Source organism: Watersipora subatra, chromosome 7 (genome assembly GCF_963576615.1).
Source record: "Watersipora subatra chromosome 7, tzWatSuba1.1, whole genome shotgun sequence".
NCBI lineage: Eukaryota > Metazoa > Bryozoa > Gymnolaemata > Cheilostomatida > Watersiporidae > Watersipora > Watersipora subatra.
This window is the reverse complement of record NC_088714.1, coordinates 63,470,436-63,487,155: the sequence shown is the minus strand read 5'-3', so window position 1 is coordinate 63,487,155 and position 16,720 is coordinate 63,470,436. Positions and strand designations below refer to the sequence as shown.

At 34.5% G+C, this 16,720-nt stretch overlaps 1 protein-coding gene across 1 annotated transcript in view; it reads right to left on the bottom strand.

Annotated features, from left to right (window-relative positions):
• Window positions 1-3,952: 3,952 nt before the first annotated feature.
• Window positions 3,953-16,720, bottom strand: part of LOC137400985 (uncharacterized) — a 36,578-nt gene continuing 23,810 nt past the window's right edge. Inside the window, exons 9-17 of the mRNA XM_068087323.1 lie at window positions 14,708-14,839; window positions 14,484-14,510; window positions 13,467-13,577; window positions 12,814-12,949; window positions 10,518-10,569; window positions 6,825-8,025; window positions 5,985-6,446; window positions 4,977-5,654; window positions 3,953-4,736 (exon numbers count right to left, since the gene is read on the bottom strand). Coding sequence (XP_067943424.1) covers window positions 3,953-4,736; window positions 4,977-5,654; window positions 5,985-6,446; window positions 6,825-8,025; window positions 10,518-10,569; window positions 12,814-12,949; window positions 13,467-13,577; window positions 14,484-14,510; window positions 14,708-14,839 — 3,583 coding nt within the window. The remainder of the gene's footprint in view (window positions 4,737-4,976; window positions 5,655-5,984; window positions 6,447-6,824; window positions 8,026-10,517; window positions 10,570-12,813; window positions 12,950-13,466; window positions 13,578-14,483; window positions 14,511-14,707; window positions 14,840-16,720) is intronic.

Genomic DNA, 16,720 nt, shown 5'->3' with positions numbered 1-16,720 from the left:
GTGTACAAATAAGCAGCAATTTAGGTATAGAATAAAGTTCATGCATGCATACAAATTTTCCAAAAATATAAGAATGGTAAGGATTTTTTGAATAGCATTTGTAAAATGAAGAGGTTAGCACTTATATCACAGAAGCCCTCAGGCCTCAATAAATGACACATTATTTGACTGGCGATGAGATCGACCAGTTAGGGCAAAGCTTCTCCTTAATGGCAAATCGTACAGAGTTGCGTCTAGCGCAACATTCTTTTTTGGTTTGTTTCTGGAGCAGGCTATAAAGGCAATCGTCCCCACAATGATGATCAACGCAAAAATTGCGACCGCAGCAATGACAGGGTAGATCCACCAGCTACAACTTTGTCCTGTAATAAATTTACAATTGAAATGTAGGTGCAGCAGGAAACTTTAATGAAATTTAAATGAGATTGTAATAACATTTTATTACAGTTTTTGTAACTTAATTTTAAACTGAGCAGAATTGCGAAGTTCTAGAAAAACATAACAAGCTACAAGCAGCCTGAATCTCTTGAAATAAAGATTTCAGCGAGCAATGGGGAGTGGAAATTGCAAGTGGAAATCGTATAATTTTCTTATTTGAACTATCCAAGTGTTTCAAAGCAAAGCAGAAAAGGTATCCTATTTATTTAACCAGGGGAATAATTATGAAGCAGAAAAGTTCAATTATGTTTTTTTGCAAATATAAGGTTCAAAGGCTGCAATATCATAAGTACCAAGGTTATAATGACCATCAATTGCATGATTCAAAAACTAAAACGCTGGCGCAATTAGCCTGTGTACCTATCATTGTTTAGTAGAATACTATACCCCTAGCAGTGATAGAAGCCATCGTTTGTAGAGTCACAGTAATTTATGCTTTACCTGGGCAGGTGCAGGTAGGTTCTGCTTCTGGTTGTTCTGTGCAGGTTGCCCCACTTTGGCAGAACCCTTCGCAAGACTTAGCACAAATTCTACCAGGCTCATCAGTGTATGTTGAAATATCTGAAGGGTATTCTGCAATGAGAAATCGCCGTGATATGGTGATTGTCACTAAATCTCGACCAATATAATGGTTTTTCAAAGTCTATGCATCTGCAAGCTGAAATGAATTAGTTGCAGTTTCTCCTGGCTTTCATTATTACATCTGTGACAATTTTATCAAACAATTCATTTGTTGCTTTCTTAGACCGCTGCATATTTACTGCTTCTTGGATCATTACAATATATTTTCAGTTGTTATTGTTTGCAATAAAGGTACTACGTTTTCCACAGATTTTATATTTTGTGAATCATGTATTACTTACAGTTAATAATAATGAAAGGGTTGTCAGGTAGGAAACCTTTCCTCTTGGTAACCAATGTTATCATGCACCCAGAGTAACCTTGGTCACTCATCATTTTTTAAACAGCACTGAGTATGTATTTTTCTAGTGAACAATATTGAACAGTAAGTATTAATTAAAAAATTAACTTATATTCACATTAGGCTTTTTTTAAGAAAAAGATGCAGTAGCTGCCCAAATTAAAAAAAAATTACTGTAAAAAGGTCAAAGTTACCCATTTTTATGGTATATAAACGTTTTAAGACATGAGAATGTAGGTTAATCTTTACCTTTTGACAGGCCAAAATATTAATACCAGAAAATATGAAGTATAGAAAACTAAATGTTAATACTCCAAGTCTCCAACCAACACTGGTACTTTGGCAGTCTAGTGTGCTACTGGTGATCATCAGATGTGGAACCTATCAATTAATGTTCTCTGTCAAACTTCATTTCTACTATTTACGTTTCCTTTTACTATTATAAACAAAATAATAATTATTTGCTCAATTATGCTATCATACCGAAAGATGCAGAATTACCAGAGGTGTTAGGGTGTTGGTCTACTAAACTGAAATTCATAGGTTTGAGCTCCTTATGACATGGTCTTTGATCATAACCTCTAACCTGGGTTTCAGATTAACAGAGAGATATCTTATTAATGAAAAGGTTATATTTACAAAATAGCTGTTTGGGGGATTTTCACCAATAGCATTTCAGATAAAACAGCTTTATTAGTTTCGTGAATTAGTATTTGTAGTATTAGTCCGCTACACTCAAAAAAATTATAAAACAATATACATTAATTAATACCAGTGAGAGTAGTGTTGATCATACCTGTGTTACAGATACACATGTAATATGCATTCGTATTTAAGCAGAGAGCATTTGGGCTGCAGTCATTGAGAGTTGTGTCCTCACATTCATCCACATCAAAAGCCTGAGGTGCCTCCAAGATTTCTGTACAACAAAAACTAACAACTAAATTTAATTCTATGCTGATGGATAGTTTCTAATGATAAATTTGTTTGTGCTTCTTAGATGACTGTATTGAACCTTGCATTAAAATATTTTAACTTGGTCCCCGTCTTTAAAACAAACATTAACTTCATTACTAGCTTTCTTTTTCACAAATTCAGTATGACATCAAAAGATTAACTTAAAATTGTCATGGAGTGATTTTTTTTTCATAAAACTCTGATGAGTACATCAAAGTTATCTGAGTTTTAATCACATAGAGGCTAGTATTTGAATTTCTTTAATATTAACAATATCAATATGTTAAAAATTTTGAAAATGTTTTCAAAATGGTCAAAGGCATAATAAAATGATTAAAATTTTAAGTATAGAAAAAACCTATAATGACTATGTTATGTTTAGACATACCCATTTCATTGTCATTGACAACTCCCGCTAGCTGCTGCTCAAACTCTTCAACACTGATTGGTGCACCACTGGTGTCATCATTATCTTCCTGCAATACTACTACATTCCCTTGTGCAATTATGCTGCCGCAGCTGACTGCAGGTGGAAGGCAGGTAGTCTTGTCCACATTCCTCTCTATAGCATCGCAGACAATTGTCTATAACATATTTACACTTAAATATTAGTTTGTTTTCAACTCAAAAACTTGTTTACTAATTGCAAGTTGTTACTCTTGCTTAATAACTTGGCTTGCAAAATTGTTTGTCTGAGCAAACTCTGTTTGCAAAGTGAATAAATTGATTGAATTGATTGATTGATTGAAATTAATTGATTGAAACATAATTGATGAACGCGGGAAGACTCGCTAGTACTTGAGCTGTGTGCTGATTGGCTATTATGAGGAGAATTTTATCTCCATGTCAGGCAGCACTACTTCTGTTGACTGTTTACAATTCTTAATTCCTTACTATTTCTAGCCGTTTGAAAAGCTGAGTTGTAGTGAATATAGACACAATTTCACACAACAGTGGCAGTAGGGCACTGATGGTTTGTCAAGGCATTTTGTTGTTACGTTACAGGCTATACTGGCTTATCTTTTATGGATAGTTAGTGTTTCTTCATAAACCATCTTTTCAATATTTCTTGCTTTGTAAATAATCTAATTGTTAATGAAGCTACACTTTTAAGCCTTTTTCTGTAGGTTGCAAATACCTTTGATTACCACAAAAAGTCTACGTTGAGTATGACCTTGCTGTTGCTAAGGACTTGTAAAAATACGAAAAAATGCCCTCATCGCTAGCAGGATAAGAAGCAGGCAACCCCAACTCTCTATACGCAAACAACATCATGGAATTAATGTCAATGTGTTCAGAGGCATACTTACACTGTATTTATTAACCTATTTCCTATTTTTAGCCTTTGACTTTTATGTAATCATTCAATTTTTTCACTTTTGAACACAAAGTAAAAAACTTGAGTTATTTAATTGGACAATATTTGCACTTATTGTTACTATATTACTATAATTGCCCTTAAGGTTACTATATTACTAGCTATTAGGTAATGATAATATTTTTTGATATATTATTAAGGCTTACCGATAAGTTTCTATATGCTTGAGTGTTTGGATCCTGGAGGTCTGAATCGTTGCATGCAAAGTTCTGCGTTCTAAACCGGTTGATGCGCAACCTGTATCGAAAGCGTAGATTTCAAAAGCCTCTGGTTGCGGATGTAGAGGTGGCTATAGATGTGGGTGTAGATGTTGGTGTAGTTGTGGATGTAGATGTAGATTTTGAGGTGGATGTAGATGTAGATGTGGGTGTAGATGTGGATGTAGATGTAGATGTCAGTGTGGATGGAGATGTGGATGTAGATGTGGATGTAGATGTGGGTGTAGATGTGGATGTAGATGTGGGTGTGGTTGTAGATGTTGATGTAGATGTAGATGTGGGTGTGGGTGTGGTTGTAGATGAAGATGTGGGTGTAGATGTGGATGTAGATGTGGGTGTGGTTGTAGATGTGGATGTAGATGTAGATGTGGGTGTGGTTGTAGATGTGGATGTAGATGTAGATGTGGATGTAGATGTGGGTGTGGTTGTAGATGTGGATGTAGATGTAGATGTGGATGTAGATGTGGGTGTAGATGTAGATGTGGATGTAGATGTGGGTGTGGTTGTAGATGTGGGTGTGGTTGTAGATTTGGATGTAGATGTAGATGTGGGTGTGGGTGTGGATGTAGATGTGGATGTAGATGTGGGTGTGGATGTGGATGTGGATGTAGATGTAGATGTGGATGTAGATGTGGATGTGGTTGTAGATGTAGATGTGGATGTAGATGTGGGTGTAGATGTGGGTGTGGTTGTAGATGTAGATGTGGATGTAGATGTGGGTGTGGTTGTAGATGTGGATGTAGATGTAGATGTGGATGTAGATGTGGGTGTAGATGTGGATGTAGATGTGGGTGTGGTTGTAGATGTGGATGTAGATGTGGGTGTGGGTGTGGATGTAGATGTGGGTGTAGATCTGGATGTGGATGTGCATGTAGATTTAGATGTAGATGTGGATGTAGATGTGGGTGTGGTTGCAGATGTAGATGTGGATGTAGATGTGGGTGTAGATGTGGGTGTGGTTGTAGATGTGGATGTAGATGTAAATGTGGATGTAGATGTGGGTGTAGATGTGGATGTAGATGTGGGTGTGGTTGTAGATGTGGATGTAGATGTGGATGTGAATGTGGGTGTGGTTGTAGATGTGGATGTAGATGTAGATGTGGATGTAGATGTGGGTGTGGTTGTAGATGTAGATGTGGATGTAGATGTGGGTGTAGATGTAGATGTGGATGTAGATGTGGGTGTGGTTGTAGATGTGGGTGTGGTTGTAAATGTGGATGTAGATGTAGATGTGGATGTAGATGTGGGTGTAGATGTGGATGTAGATGTGGGTGTGGTTGTAGATGTGAATGTAAATGTAGATGTGGATGTAGATGTGGGTGTAGATGTGGATGTAGATGTGGGTGTGGTTGTAGATGTGGATGTAGATGTAGATGTGGGTGTGGGTGTGGGTGTGGATGTGGATGTAGATGTGGATGTTGATGTTGATGCAGACGTAGATGTGGATGTAGATGTGGGTGTGGTTGTAGATTTGGATGTAGATGTAGATGTGGGTGTGGGTGTGGATGTAGGTGTGGATGTAGATGTGGGTGTGGATGTGGATGTGGATGTGGATGTAGATGTAGATGTAGATGTGGATGTAGATGTGGTTGTAGATGTGGGTGTGGTTGTAGATGTGGATGTAGGTGTGGGTGTGGTTGTAGATGTAGATGTGGATGTAGATGTGGGTGTGGTTGTAGATGTGGATGTAGATGTAGATGTGGGTGTGGTTGTAGATGTAGATGTGGATGTAGATGTGGGTGTGAATGTGGGTGTGGTTGTAGATGTAGATGTTGATGTAGATGTGGGTGTGGATGTGGGTGTGGGTGTGGATGTAGGTGTGGATGTAGATGGGGGTGTGAATGTGGATGTGGATGTAGATGTAGATGTAGATGTGGATGTAGATGTGGGTATGGTTGTAGATGTAGATGTGGATGTAGATGTGGGTGTGGTTGTAGATGTAGATGTAGATGTGGGTGTAGATGTGGGTGTGGTTGTAAATGTGGATGTAGATGCAGATGTGGATGTAGATGTGGGTGTGGTTGTAGATGTGGATGTAGATGTAGATGTGGGTGTGGGTGTGGATGTAGATGTGGACGTAGATGTGGGTGTGGATGTGGATGTGGATGTAGATGTAGATGTGGATGTAGATGTGGGTGTGGTTGTAGATGTGGATGTAGATGTGGGTGTGGCTGTGGATGTAGATGTGGATGTAGATGTGGGTGTGGATGTGGATGTAGATGTAGATGTGGATGTAGATGTGGGTGTGGTTGTAGATGTAGATGTGGATGTAGATGTGGGTGTAGATGTGGGTGTGGTTGTAGATGTGGATGTAGATGTAGATGTGGATGTAGATGTGGGTGTAGATGTGGATGTAGATGTGGGTGTGGTTGTAGATGTGGATGTAGATGTGGGTGTGGGTGTGGATGTAGATGTGGATGTAGATGTGGGTGTGGATGTGGATGTGGATGTAGATGTCGATGTAGATGTAGATGTAGATGTGGGTGTGGTTGTAGATGTGGATGTAGATGTAGATGTGGGTGTTGTTGTAGATGTAGTTGTAGATGTAGATGTGGATGTAGATGTGGGTGTGGTTGTAGATGTGGATGTAGATGTAGATGTGTGTGTGGTTGTAGATGTAGATGTGGATGTAGATGTGGGTGTGGATGTGGGTGTGGTTGTAGATGTAGATGTTGATGTAGATGTGGGTGTGGATGTGGGTGTGGGTGTGGATGTAGGTGTGGATGTAGATGGGGGTGTGGATGTGGATGTGGATGTGGATGTAGATGTAGATGTAGATGTAGATGTGGGTATGGTTGTAGATGTAGATGTGGATGTAGATGTGGGTGTGGTTGTAGATGTAGATGTAGATGTGGGTGTAGATGTGGGTGTGGTTGTAAATGTGGATGTAGATGCAGATGTGGATGTAGATGTGGGTGTGGTTGTAGATGTGGATGTAGATGTAGATGTGGGTGTGGGTGTGGATGTAGATGTGGACGTAGATGTGGGTGTGGATGTGGATGTGGATGTAGATGTGGATGTAGATGTGGGTGTGGTTGTAGATGTGGATGTAGATGTGGGTGTGGCTGTGGATGTAGATGTGGATGTAGATGTGGGTGTGGATGTGGATGTAGATGTAGATGTAGATGTGGATGTAGATGTGGGTGTGGTTGTAGATGTAGATGTGGATGTAGATGTGGGTGTAGATGTGGGTGTGGTTGTAGATGTGGATGTAGATGTAGATGTAGATGTGGATGTAGATGTGGGTGTGGTTGTAGATGTAGATGTGGATGTAGATGTGGGTGTAGATGTGGGTGTGGTTGTAGATGTGGATGTAGATGTAGATGTGGATGTAGATGTGGGTGTAGATGTGGATGTAGATGTGGGTGTGGTTGTAGATGTGGATGTAGATGTGGGTGTGGGTGTGGATGTAGATGTGGATGTAGATGTGGGTGTGGATGTGGATGTGGATGTAGATGTCGATGTAGATGTAGATGTAGATGTGGGTGTGGTTGTAGATGTGGATGTAGATGTAGATGTGGGTGTTGTTGTAGATGTAGTTGTAGATGTAGATGTGGATGTAGATGTGGGTGTGGTTGTAGATGTGGATGTAGATGTAGATGTGGGTGTGGTTGTAGATGTAGATGTGGATGTAGATGTGGGTGTAGATGTGGGTGTGGTTGTAGATGTGGATGTAGATGTAGATGTAGTTGTAGATGTAGATGTGGATGTAGATGTGGGTGTGGTTGTAGATGTAGATGTGGTTGTAGATGTGGGTGTAGATGTAGATGTTGATGTAGACGTAGATGTGGATGTGGATGTAGTTGTGAATGTAGATGTTGATGTGGATGATTCTGGATTACAGCTGTAGCCAGCTGCAGGGCCCAACTCTTCGCAGCAGCTGTCACAACATATAATTGGGTTTGCGACACATGAAAACGAAGCACAGTCAGAGAAGCTATCCCCGTATGCACAGCTTGGGCCTAGCCAAGGTGTTTCGAATGCTGGACAAGCTGCACAGCAGAAGCTTCTTGCAAATGGGTTCGCAGCACAGACTGGTCCAGTTATATTAGCACATACAATAGCAGCATTAGAAAAAACCAGTCCTGGACTGTCACCAAATGGGCAATCTTCTACAAAATAAATTCAAAACGCTAATTAAAGGTTTGAGGGCAGAAAATTAAACTAAGCAAAGATAAAGAATAATTTTGTCTATTTTTTAAAATCTAATCAAATACCAAGCAGTGTATTATTAGTATAGTAAAAAAAAGATAAATTGCTACACAATACTTCCACAAAAAGAATTGTTCTAATAATACATTCTATGAGAAACTTGTGCTTTAAAAAAAGAATTATATTAAAATGTTTAACCATCTTAGCCACAAAGTTTGCAAAAAGATTAGCTGGTAAAGCTTCTTGAACACAAGAACAATTACTACTAAAATCTTCCACAAGTGTAAGTTTTTTAGGGTCTATCAAAACAAATAGTAGTAGTTTGTATAATAAGAATTATAATATTTGTAATTTTATAAACTAAAAAAATTAAAAAGGCATGTGAATAAAGAGTACAATAGCAGATCAAAATTATTAATAGAATAAAAGAGTAATGAAGGAAATGTAGTAAAAATAACGGGACTCACTACAAAAGCAGTTCTTGTTCTTAAATACTCTGAAAAACTTGATTTATTTTATATTGTCCCACAACCACACGAGCGGAGCGGAAGTGTGGGAGTTTTTATGATAAATGCATGTGCACACAACTTACGAAAATTATTCATCAACAATGAGACGAACCCTCGTCAAGAAATTTCATCAACAAATTTAAGCATCGGAATGTAAAATCGTTAAAGTATAATAACGATACAAAACACATTTAAACCTATTTAAATATGTTACCAAGTTTTTGTAAACCTTCGATAATATCTAAAAAATTACCCATCTGATCGGATTATACACAAATAGACAGATTAATTTGAACGAAAATTGCCACAAAAAGCTTGAAAAGCTCGGTTTAATAAAAGTTAAGACCGAAAATTGAAACGCCAATAAAGCTGTGCGACCGATTGTAGAACTATTTAGTAGTGCGTATTTCACGAGAAAACCGTGCTCATTTTACCAGTTTATGGTGTTGTTTAGTTGTAATCGAATTTATTCAAAGGTTTTTGTAATAAACGTAGACCGTTTGAGGCGTAGACCGATTTACAGGTACGAAATTGTGGTACACCGTTTATCAGCCTATGTTTTTTGTCCGATCACCGAAGGTTTCATTATTTAAAACGTTAGCCGAAATTCTTTACAACTTATGTACAAGCTAGGGCCGAACTACAACGCCCCTTCATGACGAAAACATTTTTTATTTTGCTACAGTTTTATACGCGTGAATACTCTTATTCGCTTTCTGTTAAAGATCGCTTATCAAAACCATTCTACATTCAACGCAACCAACTTTCAAACTGTGTATAGTACACAGTAGCTTGCCATTTTACTTCTAATTTTGCATTTCAGAGTTATAATAAACATATTTCTTTATTGTTGTTGAATTACATACATTAAAGTAAATTAGGCCTACAGCTTTATAACACTTTTATAACAAATTTTATTTTGCTGCAGTTTGCAGAAATTTTCCAGACGCGTGAACGCTCATAGGTTTTCTATTATTGCTGTATTACTATATTAACAATATTGGTTATTTTAATAATATCAGTGCATTTTACTTATAATATTGGCCAACATTGCATTTCTCCTATTGCAAGGGAGAGATATAAACGTGTAATATTTTCCTTTTATTGTTGTTGTTTGTCATGACCAAACACTTTTTAAATAAATTTTTTAAAAACCTATATAAATACCACAACCTCTCGATATTGCTACCTATGACGTTTTGAAATGTAAACAAAATTGTGTATTGGTTTTCTATTATTACTGTATGAATAAAATTGATTATTCTAAGAATATCAGTGCATTTTACTTCTAATATTGGCCAATATTGCATTTCTCCTATTGCAGAGGGAAAATATAAACATATTTTCCATTTATTATTGCTGTTTGTTGTATATAATAACACCCACACCCAGTACATTACAGCTACCATTGCAGTTATCCTATTGCACTGCAGAGCCATTTGATTGCTAATATTGCATTTCTCAACCATCATTACCCTTTATTTTTTTGCCAATATCTCTGGCCATCTCTTTGGTCGTGGGCTGTATGACAGTGGAATTTCTAGTTTATATTATTGATATCTAATATTATATATATTTTACATATGTAATGTTACTTAAAATACATAATATAGTATTAGTCTATTTACACATCTTATCATGATACATGCGGTGTTACAGCTTTTTATGCTAAAACCTGAGATGCTGTAAACAGTGAAATGTATGCATTTAATGCGATTAGGAGATTTAAGGCAGATGAGGTTTTTAGCAGATTGTATCCGCACTTCATAGATTGTCAGTTTACTATCAAAATGGCAACTGAGAAAATATACTCTTGAAAATGTAAAATACAATATTTTAATTACAAACAGAACTTATATGCAAACGTTTTATTGCTGGTTCTTTGCACAAAACGTCACTAAATATACACGTACATTAACAGTATGGGAGCTTGAGGGTCTTACCGTCTAGAGTAGGAGCTGCAGGGTCTTCAACACACTGCTCTTCAACACACCACTAAAAAACATTTCTTATTTAAGTAATTAGGCAAAAACTGCAAAAATTCATAGAATAACTGGTTTCGGTCTCAATATTTAATTTTAAATAAAAAAGTTTTATAAGAAAAAATAATCAGGTTAATATAATACAATAAAGTGTTAGGCATTTAGAGAAGCTGTTTGAAAACATCTTTTACAGTAATTGGTCTGGAATGAAAATGGCGTAAACTTCATGTTTTTCATAGCCTTACAACAGATAACTAAAACTTTAAAAGCTGAAGTCTAACAAATAATACCAATAAATTCTTTGATGATATTTTGAGAAATAAAGCTTGCGTGTCAAATATAAAAATGACAGTCTGTTGCTTAGTTGAAAGCTTTTCTAAAATTTTCTGTGCTTTTAAATAATTTTATTTTAAAAACAGTTCTATGACTAAGCAATACGCATTCAAGTGCTAAGGCTAAACAATAGCAGTATTCTTTCATTGTTCCAAATATTTTTAGAAAATGTATTTTTGGAAACAACAGCAGGTTTCTTAGGCCACATTAATTTTTACAATTACCTTATTACAGCTAGCAATAACGTATGTTTACAAAGCTTTGCACAAACATTTCACAATAATGCCACTTTTCATAAAGATTCAAGCCTTTTTTTGTATTTTGTCTAAAAATAAAAACAATGTTTAATGCTATCTTCACAGAGCTGAAGTGCACCTGCTGTGTGCACAGCATGCTCTCATTAACTAATCAGTAAAATGTATATATAACATATATAACATATATATAACATATATGTATAACATATATATATAACATACGCGTATAAAGAATAATTAAAATCTCACAAATTTGCTCAAAATTTTTTGCAAAAGTTATTTTGTATGTAAATATGCTATTTTTTGTTTTATATGCACTTTAAAAGTAAATTGCATATTTTTTGCATTAAGAAGCTTCCATGTATCTCTTAGCAGCAGTTACATTTTTTGCATCAAGTGTCATATAGAAGAAAAATTTTCTTTTAATTGGCAGACCAATTATGTAAATTTTATTGTCTAAAAAGTTTTTTCTTTGGTATGTGAGTCTTATGTTTACATAAAATACTGAATACCTTTAAAGTAATTTATGCAAACATAGAATGATCCTAGTTTACCTTTTTATTCCCGCAAGTTGTATAAGGAAATGCTGCTTGCCTGGCCACTAGGTTGATTGAATTCTGGGTACACCACAGAGCTGAACAAACTTCATCAAACGTTGATGTCTGAACAGAAAGAACATCATGCAGTGGAATAAAATCATACAGGTATATGATTCACAGTGAAAAAGTTTATTTCGAGATAAAAATATTTTTGACTGTTGCTCGGACAGTACTGCTACCCATATTTATTAGTCATGCCACAAAATCTTCAGGTTGTTTGGTGTCTAAGAAAAGAATTTGTTTTAAAAGAAAAACATAAATCAGAATTTACAGTTTTTGAATTACCAAAGTTAAAATTAAAGTCGGTTATGTCTTGACAATTTACACAATAAAATGTTCTGAAAATAGCTTGCCACAACATTTACATATCGCTGCCTAGTTCAATACAAAAACATATAATTATATAAGATTATCTATGGCCTGTTATCTATTAATAAATTCTGAATGTGTGCGGACGTGTGTGGGCGGGTGAGTAAAAATTATGAGCTATCAAAATTTGAACTCATTTGCTCTATTTGTCTCTCTAAGCAGCTAAAAATATTTGGCTTTGAAGCCACGATTCATGAGAACCAAAACCTCAGACACCCATCTATTTGATTGCACCTGCAGCCCGTTTGATTTAAAATGAAAGAACCCTCAGGTATCATCAGGTTTAATGTAGATCTAGGGTTGACTTAAGCAAAATAGTTCATTTATTATTGTTAATTTCATGGAATGTTGAATCGAAAGAATTAAAGTCAAAAGTAGGATTTCAAAATCAAAGCTGCTTGAAATAAAAGTAGGACTTTCAAAACTTTCAACTACTAAAAGATGAAGTAGAGGCTGGCTTTATTCCAAAGCTCAGATAATTCTCTTTCAAGTGATATTGTGCGTTCTGTTGTTAAATAAAAAAATACAGAGCTCACTGCAACTATTCAATGAAATTGAGTTGATATCACAATACCAAACGGATTAAACAATTTATTAACCACAAATTTTGTACACAATGATTAACCACATGCCGAGACAACTCCTAGCAAAGGTGAGCAGCTCCAAACCAGATCAAGTAGATTTAGCACGATTTCTTACAGCATAGGTAAAGCCATCTCCATGAACCAGTCGGCACTGCTCGTCCACCGATATCTCCTGTCCTAGATACAAAAGAGAGTCATCTGCCCATGTATCTATATAGTCTCCTGAGTTTGTCAGGCAGTTTTCATTGTTTCTAAAATGTTAAGTATTTGGGATTATAATTATTTTGGAAAAACTATAAAAAAGCAAAATTTTCTTTCTAACAAAACTATTTTTTAAATGGTAAGAGTAGATGAACATAATATATTAATACGCTAAAATCCCTGTCGAGTGCTATTTGTTTACCTCTTGTGCAACAATCCAAAATCATCCTTTGACTTTCTTGGTACTTTCTATATAAATGTTAGATATAATACAGACAGAGCAATGATTTCTAATATCTTATAAATCAGTATTTTAATAATATAGCTTTAGTATTATTTTAATATTAAACATTTAATACCAAACCAACTGTTTATGGAAAATTAATTGCTTTATCTGTTATTGTGGTTTAAAATATTTTGCATATGCACTTTTGTAATTTAAAGTATCAAATAATTTTTTATGTTGCTCACCTTCAGTCTGACTAAAGTTACTTGATAAGCATAAAAACTTACGAATTCAAGTCCATGATAAACGTGTCAAAATAATCGACAGAGCAGGCTGAGAATTTCCATGGATTCCCTCTTGTCTGCTCATCGGTTAAGGCTGATGATGGTGCCATGACATAGCTGTCATTACCGTTGCATGAATTACTAGACCCATCGTGCAGAGCTGCAAGACTAAAACAGAGAATGCATAGGACCTTTTTTCATATATTGACAATCGTTGTCATCTGTTGGTTTTTTGTTGAATGTTTTAAAACACCTAATTTTTATTATGGTGTAGATTATTTATGAAAAATTTAAAGTAGTATTTTGTTAGTTTAGGCTTTTCCTGTTTTCATTAGGTTATGTTATGTCTGCAAGTGCTGCTAAATATATCAAGTAGCCTTTTAATACAGATCTCAATTTTTGAGCTTTTATGTGTTTGTAATGTTATAGTGTTGATCTGAGCTAAAATATTTCATCAAGAAAATGCTCAAATAAAATTCAATGATTGAAGTGTTAAATTTGTATTAAAGTATTATGAAATAGTATTATTATAAGACTTTATATGCAGTCCAGAATCTGCGGCTATCAAAATACTTGATAATTCTGTTAGCTTGTGTTGACCTTAGACCGTAGCATTTTTACGCTGTGTTTTTATCACATTAACCAAAGTGTAGAAGAGGTTTCTAGTAAAGTCTTCATTTTTACTTGGCATTCAGACTACTATTTTTTCATTTCAGAATTCAAAAAATTAATTTTCAAACACAAAACTTTTGGCAGCTCACACAAGCTCTATAACTTACAATTTCATGTGTAAATAGCTTAGCAGAGTCAAAATAATTGACACTTTGGCTCTCTTGTTCAGTAGAAGCTAAAACATTTTAATATTTATTGATTAAAAATATATTATGTACCTGTAAATTAATGTAATATGTAAACATATTATTTGTGTTTTCAAGCTTTTGAAATATCTATGGGTGCTTCTCATACACCTTTTTAGTATTACATTGTTTCTCATATTTCAAGCTTTACGTCACACTGAAAAAAGTTGCTTTTTTTGGATTATTGTTCTGCTAGCACAAGCTATAACTTTTTAACCAAAGAAATATTTTATAGCAAATGAGCCTTTCAGACTGGAATAAAAGTTTTTTAGATATGACGTGACGGTGGCAGTCAAGGCTTACAGAAGTGTATTTTATTTTAAATTCTATATATGAGAGTAAGATACGTTTCAAATAGTTTAAAACAAAAATTGACATAAGTTTGGTTATGTCATCTCAACTTCACATATAATATATTTCTAGGTGGTTGATAGAACTTACTTGTGTCCTAGTTCATGTGCATAAACGGTGGAAGATCCCAATTCATTGACTGATACTGGACTGTTTCCACAAGCGCCAGCCACACTTGCCAAACCAACAATGGAATTACTTCCTTGAAAGGTGAAGTCAAGACTAAAAAATTGTTGAGAATAATGTTAGCTTAAAATAGCATTATAACAAAATTTTAATTTGCTATGACTACATTTTAAAAAATTAAAAAGCCAATATTTTTAAATAATAAATTGTTCTTCACATAAAACTTTTATAATGGTTTTCGAAAACTGTGTTTTTGTTCCACCCCAGCTTTTCTTCATTAGTGATAGCAAAATGAAAAAAACTTTGTTCCTTTCAAGTATGGTAACAATTAAACTATACAAAACTCTATCAACTAAGCAAATTAAAAGACGCTGATTTTATTTAGCAAATGAATTTCAAGTTTTTTTCAGGTATTTCTAATTAAAGAAAACCAGTGAAAATCCAATATATAACTAAACTATTTACCTTTTTCAATAACTGCAATTTTAAGGGTATTTTTAGGTTTAAATTGTGTGAAACTGACAATTTAGGATGAAATTTAAAAAATAAAATGTTAACACTCTCTACTATGCTTAGCTGGGAGGAATAACTGCTTATTTTGCTGTATCAAGGAAATATAAGCTAAAACCGATTTCTTAAAAAGAGGATAATTTTAGTGCACACCTTGTCATTAGCATAAAATGATCTGCATCAGATGGAAGATTGGGAGTTGTGGCTACCCAATTATTCAAGTTATTTAAAGCGTCTAGAGCATCCATCTGAAGGCTTTCTGGAACTGTAGGAGGAAAAGTCCAGGTTGAGCTTGAGTTAGTCTAAAGATTTAAATGCATTAGATAAGTTAGCTGGCAGTAAACATTATTTAATATAAAATATATGAAGGTTTAATATTTTTCTGTTTATTTTAGACTAGCAATACAAACTAAAATGAAAAAGTATGTTTGCTTTTAAAATAAATTAATTAAATCATTTAACTAAATTTTGCCAACAGCAGCTAATTTTACCAATTAGCTATTCTGTATAATAAAGTGACAGCCAGTCAATGATTCTAATATTTTATCACAAGCTTCAACCCATACTTTGATCTTCTGTTATAAAATAAAATTCTGTTTCAATATTTTTACTTTAAAACCAAAACATTTGCTTTGTTTAATTACATATAAATAATATGCTTGCACTTAAAATATGTACTAAGCTTTCAAGGATGAAAGTTTTTATTTGCTTGCAATAACTATGCAAGTATAATTTTCAACTGCCTTTGAGAAAATTTTACCTGTTTGTGCAGAACATTTATTAGCATTATACATTTTATAATTAAGTAAAACTTTACATTTAATTTTCTGGAAATCATCCGGTACAAACTTTTTTATTTACAAGTTAAATATTTTATGTTCTATTTGTGCATTTAAAAAATATGCATGTTTAACCTAAAGAAATGCTCAGTGGTGCTTTAGATATACCCTTATGTTAACTTTAGTTTAATATTATTTTGTTACTTCTGAATGTTATTTTATTATAATTTTTAATTATGTACTTCTAAAAGCTCATTTAGGTAGGTGATCCTTCAACACTGTTTCTTTATGTTTAAAACAAGAAGAATAAAAATAACTGAGAACTAATATAATAGTTTTAACTCTAACTTTATTAACAAAAATAACAATTAAATAAAACACAATAATTAAAAATAAAGTTTCTTTGGCAACTAAACAAAGAAATTAAATATATGTTTTCTGATGCATTATGAAATATTCATGTTGGAGTTAGCCTACCTTTGCAACATAGAGATAGGAAAGTTTTGTTGCAATGGTCCAGAAGTTGAAAACAGGTTCTACGCTGGAGTCTATGCTGCGAAAGCGCACATCCACCTGTAAATAGTTGTAAGGTTTGGCTATAGCAGTAGTGAATTATTGTAAGAGTAGACAACTTCTGAAATAATTGTATTACGCTGTATTACTTCATTTGCTTGGTGAGCCATAAAGA